A 21970-nucleotide genomic window follows, 5' to 3' on the forward strand; every position below is an offset into this window, starting at 1 on the left:
AAAATAATTATGGGCTTAAATTTATATTTTTAGAATTCTGAATGAGTCCATTTTCAAGGGAAACAAACAAGAACATCATCCGAATCCTGTATGAAGAGATAATTAATTTTTAGTGAAGAAGGGTCAGAACTGTCAGACAACAGAATAGGGGTGACTTTAAAGAATAAACTGTACTTATTGGCTAAACCAAAAATTATGAAAATTTTATGGTAAGAAGATACGTGAGCCTAGTTTCAAGAAAAATTTTCAGATCCTAATTTTTAGTTCTGTAGCTCAAGATAAAAATAATTTAGTGACCATGGCTCAAGTAGATAGCTTTGAATGAACTATAAATAATAGTGGAATTATAGAGAATGTTGCATATGAACATGAAATGTATTAAATTGATAATTAAATTTATTTATTTAGATCCAGAAGATTCAAATACAAAGCTAGATCGAGGAAAGGAAAAAGTTCGGGATTAGTAGATTTTTGTATACGAACAAGTATCGAGGTAAGTTCATGTAACTTGAATTATATTCTTAAAAGCTTGAAATGTATGTTATTGATGTGAATATGATTTTAATATTCATTGTATGAAAATTGATGAAACATTGATATATTTGATAAAAGGGGAAGAAATCTCGGTTGAATCGATGAACCTCTGAAAAGGAATTGACGGTAAAAAGGATCTAGCCTAGAGGGGTGATCCTATCTTGATATAGTCCTCTCGAAGAATATGTGTAAAATAGATTTAGCCCGGACGGGTAATCCGAATCAGGGTCTGAATTTAGTCTGGACTGGTAATTAAGATCCAAGCTCATTAGAGTAATTGTCGTTGCAGGGGATTTAGCCTGGACTGGTAATCCCGATAATACTCTATGAGTTTATATTACAGGGGATTTAGCCTGGACTGGTAATCCTGCTGTAAGAATGAGGTTCGCGAGAGTGTGCTCTCTAAAATGGAAATGTGCGCACATGAATATGAATTGATGGACCTGAAAATGTACACTAAAAGTTTACCTCTGAAAATCCATTGAAATTTCGAGAAATTCAAAGGGATAAATATGGAAAAATAATAATGGAATGGAAATCATGGTATTGATGAGTTCATCAATCATGGTATATATTATTGATACATGGAAGTTATTAGACTAACTTGAATGTTGAGTTTGTGCATGTTAGGGTAATAATGCATTGAATGGATATTTGAATGTTTATTGCATTGTATTGAAAATATTAGGTAAGTATAATTCTTGTTACTTGAGCTTACTAAGCACAAGGTGCTTACCCTATTTCCTTTTTTCCTGTTTTGTAGTGTTAAGAGCTCGGAGGTCGGATTTCATCGGAGACACATCACACTATCAACTTCAAGATTTCGGTATATCAAGAAACTTTATTTTGGAAATCAATGGCATGTATAAGCTAATAAAGTAAATGTTAATGTGAAATGAATGTAAGGTCAGCCATTGGTATGGCTAACAAATCTTGGTTTTGGTATGTGATGAGGTTATCTTATAAAAATGCATGAATCTATCTTGAAAAAATGTTAAATTGGATCGGTTGATGTGGATTGTTCTCGGTTTAAAATTGTAGGGAAGGTTAGATAACTATAAATGGGCTATATTGAGTAAAAAAAATTTAATTCGTAAACTTCAGTAATGCCTCGTACCCTATTTTGAAAATGAATACGAGTAGGGGGTATTACAAACATTGTATGCATTTTATGAAAGAATATGTATAATGTTACTTTAAAGAATTTGAAAGTTCATAATATGTATATGTGTTTGAGTGCCCCCGTAATTTTGGTAGAAAAGTTCGGATACAATTGACATGCCAATAGAGATTTATTAGCGCTAGTATGAGTTTATAAACTTGAAGTTTTGAAAACCTACCTTTAGCTTGGCATTTCAATGTGGGCAAAAGGGATAATTTCTCTTGTTATTTCTGGTTGTGCTGGTTAGAGCACTTTCGATGCTATGTTCATGATTATGTTGGTTGGAATGCACATTTAGTGCAATACTCTGTTTTGGTTGTGTTGGGTGGATTCTCAAAAGTCTGAGTCCCATTTTATTAAGATTACAAAGAGTCCAAATAAAATATTTGTATTTGAGATCGTACCATGAATCGTGAACTTGTAATGTTACATTTGAATGAATTATGAATTGTGCATTGCTATGCTTATAAGTCTATTCTTATGCTACACATGGAAATAATAACACTTATTTATGAAGCAAATATGTACTTGAAATTTTGATTGATCACATTACCTTATATGATATCGTACTACTTATTTTGTCTTTAGTTTGTCTTTTGGGAGAATGACTAACTTGGTTTGCTTCCTTAAAAGGACATGGTAAGTATGATATTTCCATTTGAATTTACTAAGCTTTATGCTTTCGCGTTATTGTTTTGTGCATAGACTTTGTTTGGATTGGGAAGTCTCGTTCAACTATCGGATCACCACACTATCATCGAGGCTAAAAAAGTATGAAACTAGTATAAATTAGATGTGCCATGTACCTAGTGAGTCTTTTATGTGATGTTTGGATGTGTTAGATTCGTGATAATTTGGGTTATTTTATTTGGTGTTATCTATGTTTGAGCTTGATAGCTCCATTTGGTGTCTAAATACACTACATTTCTTTCGATTAGCTAGGGACATACATGTCCACTTTTCTAGTGTTGTTAAGTATTTTCTTTGACATGTTTTAAGTCTTTTCTTAAGTTACCAAAGTAGTTATAAGTTACATAATGATGATGTTTGGATGGACAGCTGCAGGGTCATCTAAATGGCAAGATTTAGCCATCTGGATGGGAGGCAAGTTGTCTTGTTTTTTCGTAACTCTTAATTTTCCGTCCAGATAGAAGAGATAGCCATTTGGACGGTGAATGAGTTGTTTTCTTACCCATCACTTTTATAAAGATTGTGTTTCAAACATTTTAAATTCTCGATTATGTCCGAACTTGCTCAAACAACTATGAAATTATTTGTTTTAAAGAATGATGACTTGAGATATTAAGTTATATATGTCATGAATTTATCTTAGCAACATCTCATACTTGTAACGTACGAGTAAAGAGTGTTACATTTTTTAAACTTATTTTAAAGGAGTTGAAAATCTTTTGGGAGACTAAAGTGATCTTCTAGATGCTTTCTTGTGCTTTGCCTTATTTGGTTACTAGTGTAATAACATGGGAAAAAAATTATTTATTACATATGTATTACAATATTTATAAATAAAATAAAGAATAATTAATACAAGTTAAACTCAAAATTAGAAAAAAACTAATAATAACTTTGATAAAAAAATAAGACCTCTTCAAAAATAAGTGAAAAAAACTTATTTTCTTTGCTAAACGTAAGTCATGGGAGCAGCTAAATATTACCAATTAAATTGATTTATTACTAATTCATATACTAAAATATATATAAAAAGTAATACTCCTATCAAACGTAACATAAATATATTTATTTTCTGTAAAATCGGTACCAGCTAATTCCATATGCTTGTCAAAAATATTCTTAGGTTCATGAAAATTCGATGTATTCTATAATTGCCAATCTCTCACTTAGACTAAATAACTAAATAGGGCAATGTTGTTTGTCATTCTCCTCAACATCATCAAAGTTAATAGAGTGATTTTTTTTTAAGTTAATCGAGTTGATAATCTTTATTTAATCATTCTAATTTAATTTGAAATTTTTTTCGAATTAAATCGAGTAAAATAAAATTTGAATCGATTTAAAAAAAATTCAAATTAAACGAAAAAAATCAAATAGATGAAACCAAAATCTTATTAATAATATGATTAATTCTAAGGTTGAGCATATAAATTTGCCCAAATGAGATCATATATTGAAACCTCTTTCAAAACAAATTAAAAGAAAATACAAGATAATTTAATATGATAAAAACTTGGTTTGGTAAATTAGTTGTTTAACTTTATAACCTCGACTTTATCATTTCGATTTTTAAAATTTTTTGTAATTAAACATTTTTAAAATTTATATATATTTTTATAAAATTTTAATTTTTTTATAAATATGTTGAATGTTTTAAATTATTTTGATTGTTTTAATTTTTGGAGAAATAAATTTGTTTATTTTCAAAATTGAAAATGAATCAAAGGAAATTTACATTAATTTGTTGTTCGAATTATCTCAAACTATAAAATTCAACACTTAAATTAATTAAAAAAAATCAATTCAATATACTCAAATTTTGAAATAAAAAATTAATCTTCTCGAACTAAAAATCTAAATTAACTCGAATTTGAAATAGAGTTTAGAGTTTAGGGTTTACGGTTTACGGTTTAAGGCTCAAACCGTAAAATTGAACACTTAAGTTAATTAAAAAAACTCAATTCAATATACTCAAATTTTGAAATAAAAAATTAATCTTCTCGAACTGAAAATCCAAATTAACTCGAATTTGAAATCACTATCTAAAAATTTCATCCTCAAACTCAAATCACTCTAATCATCAACCTGATCATCTTCATCATTCATTATACAACAAATTAAACCACAATGTTAGGACACCATATAAATTCTGAGAAGTAATTAAAATATAATGTATAACACAATATATTATCAATTTAAAACCATATAAATTCTGAGTATTAGTTCGATTGTCAATTTAGGAGGACGTGAGTTCGAGTACGCTGAAGCATATTATCTTCCTATTTATGGGTTGGGAAAATGCTATGTATAATTCTAGGCATTGTATCAAAAAAGGTCAAATATGACCAGAACGTATAATGAGATTGTTAAAAAAAACATAAATACATCAAAATTTATATAAAAAAGGTATACGGTAAAATTTTAAATAATACATAAATTTTATTTCAATGTTTAATGTAATACATGTACTTTAATTTTGTAGTATTGTGTATATGAAAATTGACTTGATTCATTTTTCACAAATTACTAATACTGTTATCAACGTAAGACCATTTTACATTTACATATTGCATTATACAAACAATTGTATTTATTCAATATGGAAATGAATCTGTGTTTATTTTTTAAATATGTATGGTTGAATAAAAAATCAAAGTTTTTTATGTATAATTGCATCAAAATTCATTTGTAAAAATGAGATTTATCTCAAGAAACTAGAAGATAAATATTTCATAAATATGAAATAGTTAAAAAATATATGAAAAATTAGTCCAATGGTTAAAGCAACATTTAATCCCTAAGCTCGGTAACTTTTTCTAACTTGATCCCTAATTTTTTTTATCCACATTAGATTTAAAACTTGACATTTTTTTCTTAATTTGATCTTTGAACTTAGATTCAATTAAGATATAATGACGCGATATTATGAATTATTGCCACATAGTCAATTGATTTTTTTTTAAATTATATAATAAAAAATACAAAATATTATAAAGAAATTATAATATTTTAATTTTTTTAAGTGATAATGTGACACAATCTTATAGTGCCACATCATCATCCTGCTTTAACAGAATCCAAGTTGGTGCCAAATTAAGAAAAGCTGTCAAGTTTCAGGACTAAGATGAATCCAAAAAATTCAGGAACTAAAGTGAGAAAAGGTATCAAGTTCAAGGACTAAATTTCACTTTAACCCAAAAAATTTAGGTGAACCAAATAAGTAAATAGTCCAAACATTACCATCAAATCAGCTTTAAGAAAGTTGATCCGACGGCGGTAAATTTCCCAAATTTCATTTATTCATTGGCCAGACATCACATCAAAATTTAAATCTCTATTTGAATTGGACCACGTTGCGCGATCTGCACGGTTAATCAGTTTTCCACTTACAATATTATTAATATAAAAACAATAAAATAAAATCACAATTAAATCCACCAAAATCTGGGAAAGCTCCTTAAATCTCGATCCATGTCGAGGCTGAAGTATTAGACACTTGTCGCCACCACAGAGCTAAAGCCTCCCCGTTTCGCTTCAAAGAGTAAGCAACATCACAATCTCTCTCGATTTTCAACATTTATTTTAAAATTTTTATTTTAATTGAATTTTTTTGGGGTTTATCAAAAAAAAAAAGTCTCTTTCCTTGCTCTCTCACTCTCTTTTTTGTCCACTGTTCTATTTTTTTTGGTCATTTTCTCTTCTTTTTTTTTAGTTTTTTTTCTTGAATTGGGTTAAGGAATATATTTTGTACTTGGAGTTTCGTTTAGCTGATTATAAATCTGTTCTATAACGAGAGGAATTTTTTTTTCTGTTTATGTTTACATGCTTTTGATAGGTTTTAGGATTTGGAATAATGGGTTGGTTTTAAATTTTGTTGAAGCTTCAATTTTTTGTTGTTGTTTACTATAGTATTGGAAATGACAGTTTGATACTTGTTAGCTGTTAATTAATTTCTAGCTGCAAAATTGTTTTTTTTTTTCTTTTTAGTTTTTGGATCTGGGTTTTGTTGAAGATAATAAAATGACAAAAGTATATAGTCAGCTTATTCCTTGTTATCTGCATAAATTGGATGGAATTTGACGAGCATTTGTTTGGCTATGTGTATGATTGTATGTTTTGTGCTAGTTGTTAGAGAATCTTGAAATTTAGAGATTTGACATGAAAGTTCTAATCTTTATTGGTTCTAATGTATGATCAAGTTACACTTTGCTTTGTTTGGTGATCATTGATTAGATCTCAAGTTAAAGAAAGAAAGAAAAAAAAGTTATATCAAAGGGAAAGTGAATAATGTCATGATCATCTTATCTACTTCAGTTGATTGGATTTTATAGGGGAATTTGAATTGTGTTCTTTTGTGTTTGTTGCTGTTTGAAACAAGAAATGGGGTCTAATCTGAATTTCAAGAGGTTTGGTGAAGCTCCAAGTATGGAAGGGAGTGGATCAAAGGCAGTGGGCAATTTCCCATTGGCTAGGCAGTCATCGATATACTCGTTGACCTTCGATGAGCTGCAGAACACATTCGGTGGACTCGGCAAGGACTTCGGATCTATGAACATGGATGAACTCTTGAGGAACATCTCAACTGCTGAAGAGACTCATGGTTTGATGACAGCTTCAGTTCCTGGAGGCGAAGGTGTTTCTGGTGGTAATTTGCAGAGGCAAGGTTCATTGACATTGCCAAGGACTCTGAGTCAGAAAACGGTTGAAGAAGTATGGAAAGACTTGTTTAAGGAAAATGATGGTGCTAAAAATGTAAGTAATGGTGGTGGTGGTGGTGGAGCTAATTTGCCACAGAGGCAACAGACATTGAGAGAGATGACTTTGGAGGAGTTCCTGGGGAGGGCAGGTGTTGTGAGGGAAGATATGCAACCGGTTGGTGTGCCGAATAACAATGGATTTTTTGATAACAACTCTGGTTTAGCCCTTCAGTTTCAACAGAGAAATGGAAACAATGGTTTTTTGAGTAACAATAACTCAGTTCTTAATCAGCCTCCAATCTTACCATTAGACGTGAGTGGAGCCAAATCATCACATTCACAGCAGAAACAACAGCCACTCTTTCCCAAGCAACAAACGGTTGCATTTGCTCCATCTATGCACTTGATAAACACTACACATTTTCCTAGTCCTGGAGCTCGGGGGTCGGTAGTTGAAACCAGTGACCTTTCAATGAATACTAATCTAGTTCAGTCTAGTGGCCTGCAGAGTGGTGGGATGGGAATAGTTGGTTTACCATCTCCTGCAAGCCATATATCTCCAGATGTGATTTCAAAGAATAGTGTAGATACAACTTTATCACCGGTTCCTTATGTGCTTGGCCGGGGAAGAAAACGCAGTGCAGCATTGGAGAAAGTAGTTGAGAGAAGGCAAAGGAGAATGATTAAGAACAGAGAGTCAGCTGCAAGATCACGAGCTCGCAAGCAGGTGAGTTGAGTGCCACTACACTGTTGTTTCCTTTCCTTCTGAGTTACCAGATCCTATTTCATTTCTCCTATAAAATCTTGCTCAGTTGTGTGGATTACTTGTTTAAAAAGTTCATTAGTTTTGAATTTTGTTGCTTTCTACAAACATGCCACTCATAATGTTTAGGACAATGCCCCTACATTGCTTGTGTGAAAGTAATGGTTTGGTATGGTTTATAGTTGGCTCAAATCCAATGCCAAACAAGATTGTATTAATTGCTCTGAGTTCTGGCAGGCTTATACATTGGAACTTGAAGCTGAAGTTGCAAAACTTAAAGAAATGAATGAAGAATTGCTGAGGAAACAGGTAAGTACTTATCACCTGGACTTCGATTCATCGTATTCTATTGAAACGTTGGTGGATCGGCCCTTTTCTTGACAGTGCTTTGGTTGGTGCAGGAAGAAGTGATGGAAATGCAGAAAAATCAGGTAATGCAACATTCCTGCTGCTTCCATCTTGCATTTATGTTATAGCATTCATATGCAGCAAACTAGCTTTTAGATGGGTTCCAAAGCCTTAAGAACATGGCAAACCATGATATATAACATGTTTTGTTCCATGCACATTTATTGAAATGCTTCCTGTTTTTGGTCTGCTCTCTGTTGCCTTTTCAAACAGATGCTAGAAACACTTAATCCAGCATGGGGAGGTAAAAGACAATGCTTAAGAAGAACACTGACAGGCCCTTGGTAGAGTTTGAGGAACTGCTGATTGTAAAAATGTTGCTTTGATACACAATCTTGGTCGGTGCTACAGTTTAATGATTGGGATCTGCATCCATTATCTATATCTTGATACTGCTTAAGGCTAGATAGCTGTGAATATAGAAGCAAAGGGTTTTGAGTTGTAAGTTATGAACTTGACAGTATTAGTTTGTAGTTTTGATTTTGTTATTGGCTTGATCTCTGTTTGCCTATCATGATCTAACCTTGACAACAAGGGCGGGCTTGTAAGATAACTAGATGGATGCTCCAATATGGTCTTTATGCTCTGCCTACAGACTTGGTCAGTTTCATCCTGATTTGACTTGTAAATTTAAGACATATCTGTTGTAAGAAATAAGCTATCGGTTTTGATTCTGGGTTTTTTGTTTCTACTTTCTAGAACAGCCTTAAGAACAACAGTTTACCTTTCAAGAATCTGAATTCAACATGCAATCACTCTTAACATTCAACAGGTTTCTATGCGAATAAATTTCTGCGTGGATATCTGCTTGTTTGAATTGGAACAGAACGGATTGCAATAATCCCAAGCTTCATCCATTGGAATCATTTATCCCACCAACATCGATATCTCAAACACTTTCTAATTTGATTCGGTGCCCGGAAGGCACAAAACTACCTTATAAGACAAAAGAAGCCTTTGAAAGGAAATGACTGCAGAAAAACATACGATTGATGAAAGTGAACCAAAGCATCCAAGAAAATCATATGCTTACGAAATCTACATGCCCCTAAAAGACATAAATAAGGCTAAAACATTGGGGGGTATCATAGTAAGATTAGAACCTTGACATGTTTCATTTTAGACCCTTTAACATGTTTCATCTTCTTGGAGAGGGTCGAACAATAATATAAAAGCTAAGAATCTGCAGCCTTATCAAGAATTTACTTCTACTAGGTTCTACTAAATATTTAATTACCTGTATCTTGATTAGCCACATTGGTAGATATTTGAAGATTCAGTACCAGATCTTCACCCAAATATGGCTATCGAGCTTGATAACATTTTGCCATTTTGCTGCTTTGGACCTCACAGATACATGTGACCTCTGTTCAAGGCTGAGCAAGTTTCTGTGACGGTTTTCTCCTTCCACTAGATGTTCAAGTTGAGGGATTATAGCCTTGCGTTTATATCATAATGGCATCCGGAAAAATTGCCATTCATCAAGTATGACTTGTATTTAGATCTTCTAACTTCTGGGGTACTCAAAAACGAGGCCTTCTGCAACACTTCTAGCCCTTGCATGGCCAAAAAACTTGCTCACAATAGCCAGTGCGAAATCTGAAACTGTAGCAAGTCCCATGCTTGTAATCAGTTTACCATCAATAACTACTTTGGGACCATCTACTGGATTGGAGAGTTCTGTAATGGCCGAGGGATGAGCAGTGGCTTTCTTTTCCTGTATTCATCCGAGGTTGTCAGTGTTGCCAAATGATACTCAAAATTTAATAGGCAGGCAAATGTAAATACTATTATCTCGAGTCTTGAGGCTTGACCTTGAGCAGTCCATGTTTGTGCAGGACTGTCAGAGAAGAGCAAACAGCTCCGAGCATTCTTCCGGCCGCATCTTGTTCTTTCAACAACTTCTTGAGAATTCGAGATTTCTGTAGCTGTCCGGTACCAGCAACTCCTCCCTGCTAGTTAAAAGGAAACCAAGAATCTTCAATATCCAGAGATGCAAGATGCAGGGTATAATTAAAAGTAAAGGCATCCAAATGTATGCACTACATAAGCGATTTTAAGCAATATATACGAATGATGTGGCAATTACAATCCAAGTGCCATTATGTAATTAGTTGAATTGCATGCCATTGTCTTCATTTAACAGTGTTATCTCGAATATTAAGTCAAAGCATGGGAGGATAGTATAAGTACCACGTGGCACATTTTAAAAGTAAAAATACCATATTAAAAATATCTTAAATCCAGAGCCAAATATTGATAAGAAAAGGATACTACATATGGTAAGTCCTTAATCCGTAATTTATATTGAGACAGGATGCATCTAAAACTATTTGTTTTGGAAGGCCTTTGTTTTATCTTACCGGAAGAATAATCAAATCATATATTGACCCTGCGGCATCACCAATTAACTTGTCAGCAATGATTTTTACACCCTGAGATGCCAAAATCTTAACTGATTTTTCAACCGAAGCAACCACAACATCCACCTTTGCTCGACGTAGAATGTCTACAATAGTAACTATTTCGATCTCCTCTGAACCATTTGCAACTGGAACCAGAACCTGCAAAAATATTTCGACAATAAGTACGTAGGGGGAAGAAAAAATGGCTAAAACAAAGATTCCATATCGAACTTGTGATAAAAATACAGAAGAAATTGTTGCAAGCAAAGCCAGAGTATTGGCACAGAGAGAGAGTATCCAACCAAAGCAAGTAATAACTCACTCGAGGAGTGTGACTCACAGCCCAGTCAACTTTGTTGAACTCTTCCTTTCTTGGTTTATCATCAGCAGAATGCATGAACTGGAAAACAGTAATCGTATAAGGTTAAATGCAAGCTTGCCGTCAAGAACTCAGAAGGAAAACAAAATATATAAGCACACATTCTCCCATAAGCACGAATGAATGTGATTCTCTATCATGGTGGATACATGGATCTAAAAAAGAAAGTCCGAAGCATCATAAAGTGGCTTCGTAAACAATGGAGTAAAAGGATTTACCAACAATTCCCCAATCTCCCTAGCAACAGACTCCCCGAAAAGCTGTTCTACCAAGGCCAGGGCAAACAAGAAAGAAGTTCCCGGGCCTTGGCTTGTCGTAAGCTCTCCTGAAACTTGAATATTTGATTTGACAGCCCAGAAGGTCGGAAGCCGGTCAAAGAATGCAGGGTGGCAAGTTGTCTTGAATGGAAAACTACACCAAAATTAGCAATCAAAATACATAGATATGAAACAATGATTTTAATATAAACCGGCACTCACCCGCTTCCTCTTCAAGAGTCCCCAAGGGAGAAGTGTAACAGCTGGAGCAGTAGATATACCTCCATATAGCCTCTTTTCCTCAGCTTGTTTGCTTGTAATCTTCTTCAGAATTTCACAGTCTCTCAGTTGCGCTGATCCAGGCATTCCTCCCTTCAAATAGTATGCAAACGTTAATTGCTACAACAACTATATATTGTACAAAACAATTTACCAAAGAAATATCAGCAAATCCCATGTGTACTGAGGGTTCTTTCCTCTAGGAGAATCTCAATTTCCAAAACATTAATGTGGGAATATGCAGGGCAACATTATATTCTAAGCAAATATGAAGATCAAAGGTTTGAAGAACTAACTGGCAATGCCACGAGATCGAAAACACGGTCAGAACAAGTGGAGATTCTGGTATCAGCAACCAACTTGGTTCCTCCCGATGCATGAACCTCGAGCTGCGGTTCCACTGAGGCCACCGTCACCTCTGCCCCAGCACGGCGTAGAACATCAACCAATATAACAGCTTCCATTTCCTCAGTACCAAATCCAATTGGAACCAAAGCCTATCCATCCACATAAATAATAAGGATCAAAACTTTAAATTTCACACAGCAAAACTAGAAAAAAAATAAAACCCCATTCAAGCTAAATGCTTAACAACGCAAGCAAACTAAGCCCTTTTTCACTCTAAGAAAGTGTAGTGAAAAAGGGTTTTACATATTTTGAGATACAAATAAAATTGCCAAAATATAACAGCATCCATTCCCTCCTTGCCATATCCATCCAACTAGACAAATTAATTAAACCCCATTTAAGCTAAGTCGTAAAAACGCAAGCAAACCGAGCCCTTGCCACTCTTTAAATCTATAGTGAAAAGGGTTTAACCTATTTTGAGATACAAATCAATTGCCAAAAAAACAAATGAAGCATTTGAATGAAAGGAGACACCTTTTTGGTAGAAGCGGCGGTGGGGGAGCTTGCAACAGTGGACGTTGTTGAAGGGGTTGTGGGAACTGTAGAAGTGGAGGCTCTGATGGGTTTTAAAGCCAGTTTTGCGGTTGTTATGGGAAGCTGATAGTCCATGGAAGGGGGGAACCCAAAGGTAGAGCCAGGAAGTGCCATTTGAGGAATCCTTGGAGGAAAGAATAACCTTGTTGGAGGTGATGGTTTCAAAACCAGACACGACAAACTCTCCATTGGAGTTTGTAAAGGAATTACTTGTCCAGCAGCTTGGCCAAACTTTGACAACGAAGATCACTTTGACGCTTTTATCTTATCCAGTGTGCAGTGCACCCACACTGCCAATGTGAACTCAACGGCGTCGTTCTGAGTTATGCCAAATGCAACCATATCTTAGTTATGCCAAATTCAACCATGGTGTAACCATGCGGGAGTTCACAATTTGAATAAAGTGGTGATAAAATTTTTTGTCAAACATTTATTTATTATGAGTTTAAATGACATTACTATTTTTTTTACTATTAATATTATATAAAAAAGTCTAAACATTTAAAATATAATCTCTATTATTTCACTGAAAAATATGTTATTTTAATAAAAAATAAATTAATCAACAGAAAATGATTTATTGCTCAATATAAAATAAGGTCTTTTTACTATAATATGATTTATTGTTTTGATTATAATTGTCTCAAAATTCATAATTATTACGAAGGTTGAAGATTGTAAAAGTAAAACTAGTATTCGAAAAATAGAGTTATTAGTATCCTATCAAAGAACTCTTATACAATTCTATAATTGAGATAAAGAATTGTCAATGTTAACATTAGACTAAAACTTAATAGATTTTAGTTCGTAAATATGATTGAATAAAGTACTTGATTGATTAAAAAAATTTTATTAAATAACTTCATATTACTCAACTTTAATAATTCTTACTTACAACTTAATCATATGATATCATTTATCGACAATAATGTATCGAGTTAGACTCGATCCAAACAATTGTGATAAATTTTAAGTTAAGCAATCTAAAGTTCGAAATTAATTTTTGAATAAAATATATTAAAATTTAAGTTAGAATGTTAATATATTAATTACACCGACCTAGTTGTAGTGCAAAAGAGTATGAAATTCCCCATTGTTCTTTACAAAGACAAAAATCTAGCCGTCCATAAAGCGAGACAAACAACTCTGTACGCATGATTTGTTATGCTTTTTTTAATTTCCTTCCAAATTATTTGAGAATGTCTTTATTAAAACAAAACAAAATCAGTCACTTCTGCAAAAACCCAAATCTATTAGCTGTACTAAGATAGCAGCCACTTCTTCCCACAGCAATGATCTTGTAATTTCTCTCTCCTTTTATTTAAACCTTCTTGATTCTATTGTTTTGTTAGATTTTCTCAATTTTTTATTTTTTCTTTTAATGAATTAAAGATTAACCCATCAAGGAAAAAACCTTCCTTTGTTTTTTTTTTCTCTTGAAACGAACCAAATTTCCTGCTAAATTCTTTTTTGTGGATTTGAAATAAAGATCTCTTTTTTTTTTTTATAAGTAGATATTAGATCTTTTTTGGTTTCAGGATCAGGGTTATTGGTTTTCTGGCGAGAAGGGCTATGGTGTTATGGTCCTGACATAAAGGTACCCCTTTTTTTTTTATCTTTTGTGTTAATCAATGTTCGTTTGTTTATTTTACTTGATTGATTGATTGATCATTGGGTATTTTCCTATTTTGTTTGTGTTGATTTGTATCATGATTTTTTTAACTTCGTTCTAGCTATGGATTTAGTGTTAGAATTTAGGGCTCTGAATGGGATTTATCAATTTCAATTTATAAATATTAGAAGTTAGGGTCATGCTTTAATGGAAAGTTGAAACAATCCTCAATTGTGTTCTTCAATTCAGAAATTAAGAAACTGATTTGGTGTTGGGAATTCTTTTTAAAAAAAAATCAATTTCGTGCGACGAAGGGACCCTTCGTAAAGCTATTTACTTTTTGGCATCTTTGAAGTGCTTATGAATAAGCATTTGGACTGTTTTAAGGAACAAGTAACAAAGTAAATTATGTCACCCTTTTGTTCTCTCAAGCACCATATTATTAGGTGTTCTTTTAAAATGCTTCTTGGAATGATCTATGCAGCGAGAGTGTATTTAGAATAGATACTAAGGGAAGCATCAAGATTGTAGTTAGTTTTCGTAACCATACAGAACATTGCCATAATTGTAAGGCTATCTTTATGGTTTTAACTATTTGAGAAGCTAGTTGTGCTATATCACTCCTAATTTTTTCTTTCATTTTTGCACGTGGATTGCCTATGATCATTCGCCCGTGCTTTTTTGTACCCTTGATTTTTTTCCCGGTTTTCAATTGTATTAGAACTTGTTGTTAGTAATCGTGTTTGTACATTGTTGAACTTATATGTGTGTGCGCGTGCGTGCCTGTTTTCGTTTGTGCAATCAACTTAGCAAGCTTAATTCTAGTACTTTGACTTATTTGCTTTTATTCTTCAGATATTGGATTGGTCTGTGACATACCCAAATTTGCTTTGTTCAGCCTTAAGGATTTTCTGCTTGTTGATTTTTTGATAAAAGAGGGTGATGGCCAATCTAAATGCCTCAACGACCTTAGTTCCTTCAGAGTCCTCGGATCAAAGGCGTACACTTATGGTGGACTTAAATGTGAATGTACTTCAACCTTCTATGAACCAGCAAAACCGAACATCATCCCATGATGGTCCTGTGGCTATCCTTTGGGATATAGAGAACTGCCCTGTCCCTAGTGATGTACGCCCTGAAGATGTAGCAGGGAATATAAGAATGGCTTTGCGAGTGCATCCTATAATTAAAGGAGCTGTTGTGGTGTTCTCTGCATACGGGGATTTTAATGCCTTCCCCAGGAGACTCAGGGAGGGCTGTCAGAGAACTGGAGTCAAACTCATAGATGTCCCAAATGGAAGGAAGGATGCCGCCGACAAGGCTATCTTGGTTGACATGTTCTTATTTGCCCTCGATAACCCCCCACCTTCATCTATCATGTTGATTTCGGGGGATGTTGATTTTGCTCCGGCTCTTCACATTCTTGGTCAACGTGGCTATACAGTCATTCTTGTTATTCCTGCCGGAGTAGGAGTTTCATCTGCACTGAGCAATGCCGGTAATTTTGTTTGGGATTGGCCTAGCGTTGCTCGTGGGGAAGGCTTTGTACCTCCATCTAAGGCCATAATGCCTCCTCAAGGAGGAACAGCTGATATTGCCGGGTATTTCATGGGCTGCCATATTAGTGACAATCCAGATGGCCAAAATGAAGAAGAGGCAATAGTTTATCGGGGCATTTCGAAAAGCTATTACAACTCAAGAGATTTCTCGATTGTGTCGCAATCTTTATCTGAATATACAAGTAACTCTTCAATAGCCATACCTTCGTGCCCTACAACTTTGAGGTCGCAAAGTCTCCCATCTGGTTTGAATGAAGTGTCAGGATGTCCGAGCACTTATGTTCAGAATGACACTATGTGGGTACAGCCCGGAGACATAAATGGGTTAAAGGGACAACTGGTGAAATTGCTTGAACTTTCAGGAGGATGCATGCCCCTTATCCGTGTTCCAGCCGAGTATCATAAGTTTTTCGGAAGGCCTCTTTACGTAGCAGAGTATGGAGCATTCAAACTTGTTAATCTTTTCAAAAAGATGGGTGACACACTAGCAATTGATGGAAAAGGTCATAAGAAATTTGTCTACCTTCGAAATTGGAAAGCCTGCCCAAGTGCACCTCCTTTGGTTTTAACAAGGAAAGATAAGAAGGGTAAGGGGAACCAGGAGGAAAGTGTGGACATTGCTGCAGGTGTTGGCTCTTCTGATGAGTTCTCCGATGAAGAAAGAGTAGTAGTTGAAGAACATTACGAGAAGAGGAATGAAGGAAGAACCAACTTTGGGGAAGCAGAATGTGAAGTCGATGACCGTAACCTCGAGCAATTTAAATATGAGTTGCAGGAAATTCTCGTGAGTTATTCTTGCCGAATTTTCTTGGGTTGCTTCGAAGAAATATACCAGCAACGATACAAGAAAATGCTGGACTACCAAAAGCTAGGCGTGGAGAAGCTGGAGGAGTTGTTTGACAAGGTGAGGGATGTAGTCTTCTTGCATGAAGAACCACTAAGCAAGAGAAAATTTATCTATGCAGTAGGCAGCTAGAAGAATCTGACAAAGCCTTTTATTTTAAAATAAAAACAAAAATACTAGAATAGATCTTACAATTGAGCTAATGTTGATCAATGTTTGGTCTCTGATGTCTTCTTTTTTCCTGGAATTTTTTTGCCAAGGTTTCATAAGATATAGATAGGAGAGGCTGGGAGCACTTTTATTATTGTCGTGCATTCATACATGGATTTGAAGGTTGAACTTTCCATGTATTTCCCATGCCTTTGTCATTTGTAATTGGTCAACCACCAATGTAGAACTCCTGTAAATTATATTCCAGCTATAAATCCTTTGTTTTTATATATATATATACATACACGCACATAAATATATGATCTCCAGTTATCTGCTCTTTGATTTTGTTTTTAAAAATTTTACATTTATGTCTTAGTTATCCAAAAGGATGCCACCTTTGGGTCCTTTTTTTGTACATGCCACAAGTTTGATGGTATCCCTTGCATAACAAAGACAATGCATACCTGCTAGCTCACGGGATGAACAAAAGATTGGCTTCAAAGGGAGAGTATGTTTTGAGGGGATCGTGGCGAACCGGTTTCCAGTAAAAAGCTTCTACTGCAATATGACCTCGATGTGCTTGAAGATGAAGCAAGGTATCTTCCGTCCCCGCTGTGAAATAGAGGTCCACTCCTAGGAATTTTCACTCTGCTTAGCCGTCCTCTTCCGTCGCTACCACCTTCATAATCTTCATCTTCAACGGCTTGTATAAACCCACTTTGCATCGGATCTGAACTCTCGTACAAAAGCCGAAGGACTTGTTTCATTGAAGGTCTAGCCCGCCCTTCTCTTTGGGTGCACCATCTCACAATGGACACAACTGTCTGAAGTTGGTCTAAGTTGAAGGAGTCCTTAATATGGGGGTCTAGAAGCTCGGTTAGCCTTGACTCTGATGCCAACAGTATTTGGGTTGATTCTACCAAAGTCACACCATCTTGTACGACTCGTCTTGCAGTGACCATCTCCAAAAGTAGCACACCATAGCTGTACACATCGCTTTTATCAGTGAGCTCTTGAGTGACCACATATTCAGGATCCATATAACCTGAAAGTCATCTAACATTTTAGATCTTTATTTAAGAGCATAAGACATTATTTAAACCTTCCAATGACTGGCTAACCTGGAGTTCCACGGATGTCGGTTTTTGCAGGTTCTAAGCAAATAGAGCCACCTTTTGAAGCATGTGCAAGGCCAAAATCTGCAACCTAGAGGATACAATAAAGCAGAAAGCATTGACGAAAACTATTCATACTTCATTTTCTATTATCCAAATATATGTATACCGAGAAAGAAAAATGTTATACAAACCAATGCATTGGGAAGATTAAAAGGAAATCAGAAGTTCTGGTGAATTCAACGGACCCGATACCTTTGCAACGAAATCCTCATCCAACAGAATGTTGCTTGATTTGATGTCCCTGTGGCACAGAGGTGGATCACAATAAAAGTGAAGGTACTCCTGCAAGGTTCGTACGAGGAAAGAGAAATGATTTAGCAAGACTATAATTTTGTATTAACGAACTGCAAATCCGAAAAAGAACAACTGCTACTACCAAAGCATTAGCCACATCAATCGCAATTTGTATTCTGGTTTCCCAACTCAGTGGAGTTTTTCCGGGGGCTGCGCAAATATGAAATCAATGAACAAATGGACATAAAAAATAACATGGGAAAGAAATAGTCCATTAAGTCCATATATTGCTTTAAGCATGTGTATTTATCGTTCAATATCAGAAAAGTTAATCCGGTGTCCAATAGAGGCAAAAATCTCTTCCTTTGAACCAAATAATATAACCGAATGCCGAATGCTCCTTAGAACCCCTTCCTAAACCTATTTAAGGATAATATCAAACTTATAGAGAAGTAAATTGAAGGAATGCAGAAGCATACAATGAAGATGATCTTTTAGGCATCCATTTGACATGTACTCATACATTAGAAACCTGCCACGAAGTAAAGGGATTTAATTTGGTAATAGATTGATCAATCACCAGGACATACATACAAGAATAAAATACCTCTTGCGCTTTTTAATGCAAAATCCTCTTAGAGCAACTAGATGCCGATGGTGTAACCTAGCGAGGAGTTCTATCTCTCGACAAAATTCATCTTCTCCCTGCTCCGAGACTCTGTTCATCCGCTTCACAGCTACCATTGAGCCATCAGTATATTGAGCTTTGTACACTGTCCCGAATCCTCCTCGTCCAATGATGGTGCTAAAACCATAAGTTCCCCTTTTTGTTTCCTTGTAGCTGTATTTTCGAAACATCGATGAAGTACCTGCAATTTAATAGCCTTCAATAAGAGAACAATGTTCGAAACTTGCCTATTATCAAAGGAACTAGGTGATATCAAAATATACCTTCCTGGAATTTATGCATGGCCCTACAAGTAGGAAAGTGTTTTGAAGAGTTCGTGTTCACATTCTCGGAATCCTCCAACTCTCTGCTTTTCTTACGAATCAAGACCACCAAGACTATAAGCATCATAATGGCAGCTACCGTAACTGCTATGCCAATGCCTAGAATAGACATTAGGTGGCGTTCATGGTGTTTTTGGTTCGGAGGAGCTCCCAACACGAGTTGATTTGGTGTAGCAGCAACCAGTGGACTAGGAGAAGCCTTAGGGGCAGGTGGAGATGGAGATGACCCCAAGACTAGCATCACAGTCAGAACATATTATTAGCTGATTGGAAGGATACATAGAAGTTCCTTTACTTAAAGAAAATAATCCATGGATATATATATATATACATATGCACATAGTTCTCATACAAAATTAAATGATTGTTTTTTTTTTTTTTTGTTTCTTATGAAACAAATTATACCTGGTGGGATGTTAAATCCCCCAACTTGAAAAAAACAACTTGCAATTTCGACGGCTGAAATGTTATCAACTTGGCTTGCAAGTGCAGCAAAGGTCGCATCTCGGCAAGTACTCAATGTGATATTATCTTGAGATCCAACTAGATGATGGACGTAGTTAATACCAGCATTTAAACACTTTCGGCATTCATTTTCCTGCGATAGTGGCAGTTTGCAGTTCTTTGTGACATCCATAAATTTTGGAGACTCAAGCATCTGAGATACAGTTGTTCGATCCCTACAGTAATAACTAACGGGGATCTTCGTACCAAACCCGCAGAAATTCGTGGCATTTCGAGGGACTCCATATAGCTCCATGGTTTGCAATATGGATTGGATGCAAACATCAGATAAATTCGATGTAACCCCTAGGTTGCCTGTCACATTTGCATGACGAGCAACGGAAAATGCAACGAAAGCATTCATATAGCGGCAGCACTTTCCTCTCTCGTTTTTATTCGAGCATAAAGAAGCCACGAGAGTAAAATTTGATCCACTCAAATCTAGGGGGCAATCTGCAAAAGTAACAAATAGTCATCATTGTTTCGCAATCAAATCAATTACAAAATAGATCACCAACTATCTGGAACTGTAGAATGCATAATCTAGTTACCCCAAATTCACAAAATCACATTGACTGCCCTATATTTGACAATCTACCATAAATTATCATTGCCAGATCCACACCAAAACTATAGGAAACACATTTCTACATCATTTTTACTAAGCAAAGACGAACAATGTCAGAAAAATCCAGCTGTGAGGACACCATTTTAGCCATTAACTCTTGATACATAGCTCTAAATATTCATTAAACAGTGAACCAAAGAAAAGTACCCATAAATCATCTTAATCACATAACTGGTTTACAAACTGCAAGTAGCTCAAACATTCTAGTCCCCCTTTTCTCTTTTATGAACGCAAATCATAATTCAAAGTTTTCTGCTTCAAAAACCCAAACCCATTTTCAGGACTCTATATATACCCCAAACCCCTTTTTTTAAGCATAATAGAATGCCCAAAATGATGCCTTCAACAATAAGGAAAAACAAGTGATAACAACAATTACAACTTGCTTAAAAAAGGGTAAGCAAAGCTCAACAAATGGAAACAAGAAAGCAAAGAAACTTAACCTGCCAGTATCAAAGGAAGCTGCAACCCAATAAAAGCCAGAAAACCCAACATTGCCTTTGCATAAACCACCATGGTAAACCAGCAAAGAACCCCTCTTTTCAAAAAATAAAATAAAAGCCTTGCCCAAATGAACTGAGAAATGTAAGTAATGGGGTCAATATCAGCACATGATAGAACCCAAGGAACTAAGCAACAGAGAAATACAAAAGAGAGAAAGGGTTTTTTGAGGTTTGAACTTTGACCCTCCTCTTCCAGTCTTTAAACAGTGTAGTGTGGTGTTTTCCTCTGTCTTAGAGGCTGAAACTAATTTTGATCGTTGAAATGGGAAAATTGGAAATTGGAAATGGGTGTGGTCCCGGAGAATCACGTTGAAACAGGTCAGTTTTTTTTTTTTTAAGATTATTTTGAGGATCCTTTTTACATGTGTTACAACAGATGTTGCCTCGATGAGATGAACAAAGCATTTAGGGGCTACAATGTCTGATTCATTGTTTTCTCAGTTTGGGGTTTGTTTCTAGTTTTGTTGTACTGAACTTCATGTGGGTAGGAACTGAAATCTGAGTTTATCTTCGTCTTGTAATATTTCAATGTAAGCTTTCTAATTTCCATGCATGTAAGCAGATACTAAAAAGGAATTGGGAAAAAAAGGTACATACTGAAAAGGTTGATTGATGCTTTATTAACAAACTTGAAAAAAATTATATTTAAAAAAAAAATCATTGGTACAATTAAAATTATAAATAAAGAAAGACTGTGAGAAAGATACAAGAATAAAAACTCGTAGTTAAATAACATTAAGAGGTTGACAAATATCTTATAAGAATATAGTAAAATATTAAAAAATATATAATTTAAAAAAAACACATCAATTTTTTAAGGCTGATGTAATTATTATATTTTACTACCAATTCAATTATTATTTTTCTTAATAAATAATTAATCAGTATTTAATTTAAATAAGAAACTAGTCGCTTGGGATTTTTTTTATAGACAAAGAAAAGTACTGGTGATCCAAGAATCAAACTCGGAATTGATCGTTTAAGTCTTACTATCTACAATTACGATATATGTATTTTTAAGTTCTATCAATTAGAGTCTAATTTTTCATATTTTTGTACTTTGTATTGATATAATTATATTTTATAATTAATCTAATATGTATAAAAAGATTGAGGATAATAAGACAGCAAGGAGATGATGACCTACTTTGCAATAAACCAATAATTTGACATGTCATCTATTTGATTTTAAAAATACAACTACTGCATTATTATGCAATTTGATTCC

The 21970-nt window shown here is 34.7% G+C and overlaps 4 protein-coding genes across 13 annotated transcripts; 2 read left to right on the forward strand and 2 right to left on the reverse strand.

Annotated features, from left to right (window-relative positions):
- Positions 1 to 5728: 5728 nt before the first annotated feature.
- On the forward strand, positions 5729 to 8928 carry LOC107894693 (ABSCISIC ACID-INSENSITIVE 5-like protein 7). 3 transcript variants are annotated; one of them, XM_041084577.1, is made up of 5 exons: positions 5729 to 5927; positions 6718 to 7810; positions 8084 to 8155; positions 8248 to 8277; positions 8468 to 8928. In XM_041084577.1, exons 2-5 carry the CDS (start codon positions 6767 to 6769, stop codon positions 8540 to 8542), a joined length of 1221 nt encoding a protein of 406 aa, XP_040940511.1. In that variant the 5' UTR covers positions 5729 to 5927; positions 6718 to 6766; the 3' UTR covers positions 8543 to 8928. The 3 variants fall into 3 exon arrangements, with proteins under 3 accessions (XP_040940511.1, XP_040940510.1, XP_040940512.1); XM_041084576.1 differs by having other exon boundaries at positions 5758 to 5927; positions 6765 to 7810; XM_041084578.1 differs by having other exon boundaries at positions 5770 to 5927; positions 6620 to 7810.
- Positions 8929 to 9210: 282 nt separating this feature from the next.
- On the reverse strand, positions 9211 to 12924 carry LOC121212210 (protein DJ-1 homolog C). 2 transcript variants are annotated; one of them, XM_041084574.1, is made up of 8 exons: positions 12457 to 12924; positions 11871 to 12071; positions 11518 to 11667; positions 11257 to 11436; positions 10982 to 11059; positions 10618 to 10818; positions 10069 to 10209; positions 9211 to 9971 (listed from the first exon to the last, which is right to left on the reverse strand). In XM_041084574.1, exons 1-8 carry the CDS (start codon positions 12703 to 12705, stop codon positions 9762 to 9764), a joined length of 1410 nt encoding a protein of 469 aa, XP_040940508.1. In that variant the 5' UTR covers positions 12706 to 12924; the 3' UTR covers positions 9211 to 9761. The 2 variants fall into 2 exon arrangements, with proteins under 2 accessions (XP_040940508.1, XP_040940509.1); XM_041084575.1 differs by having other exon boundaries at positions 10069 to 10206; positions 12457 to 12823.
- A 669-nt stretch (positions 12925 to 13593) lies between these two features.
- On the forward strand, positions 13594 to 16971 carry LOC107894273 (uncharacterized). Of its 4 annotated transcripts, none has more exons than XM_016819539.2 (3): positions 13594 to 13816; positions 14038 to 14113; positions 14984 to 16971. In XM_016819539.2, exon 3 carries the CDS (start codon positions 15071 to 15073, stop codon positions 16661 to 16663), a length of 1593 nt encoding a protein of 530 aa, XP_016675028.2. In that variant the 5' UTR covers positions 13594 to 13816; positions 14038 to 14113; positions 14984 to 15070; the 3' UTR covers positions 16664 to 16971. The 4 variants fall into 4 exon arrangements, with proteins under 4 accessions (XP_016675028.2, XP_016675027.2, XP_016675030.2 ...); XM_016819538.2 differs by having other exon boundaries at positions 13600 to 13816; positions 14055 to 14113; XM_016819541.2 differs by having other exon boundaries at positions 13620 to 13816; positions 15027 to 16971.
- LOC107894272 (probable receptor-like protein kinase At1g49730) lies at positions 16671 to 21222 on the reverse strand. 4 transcript variants are annotated; one of them, XM_016819536.2, is made up of 10 exons: positions 20683 to 21209; positions 19513 to 20064; positions 19048 to 19341; positions 18704 to 18965; positions 18576 to 18628; positions 18239 to 18306; positions 18055 to 18144; positions 17806 to 17890; positions 17149 to 17729; positions 16671 to 16931 (listed from the first exon to the last, which is right to left on the reverse strand). In XM_016819536.2, exons 1-9 carry the CDS (start codon positions 20753 to 20755, stop codon positions 17182 to 17184), a joined length of 2025 nt encoding a protein of 674 aa, XP_016675025.1. In that variant the 5' UTR covers positions 20756 to 21209; the 3' UTR covers positions 16671 to 16931; positions 17149 to 17181. The 4 variants fall into 4 exon arrangements, 3 of the variants coding, with proteins under 3 accessions (XP_016675025.1, XP_016675024.1, XP_040940507.1); XM_016819535.2 differs by having other exon boundaries at positions 16671 to 17729; positions 20683 to 21208; XM_041084573.1 differs by lacking the exon at positions 16671 to 16931 and having other exon boundaries at positions 17002 to 17729; positions 18048 to 18144; positions 20683 to 21221.
- Positions 21223 to 21970: the final 748 nt, after the last annotated feature.

Source organism: Gossypium hirsutum, chromosome A13 (genome assembly GCF_007990345.1).
Source record: "Gossypium hirsutum isolate 1008001.06 chromosome A13, Gossypium_hirsutum_v2.1, whole genome shotgun sequence".
NCBI classification, from domain to species: Eukaryota; Viridiplantae; Streptophyta; class Magnoliopsida; order Malvales; family Malvaceae; genus Gossypium; species Gossypium hirsutum.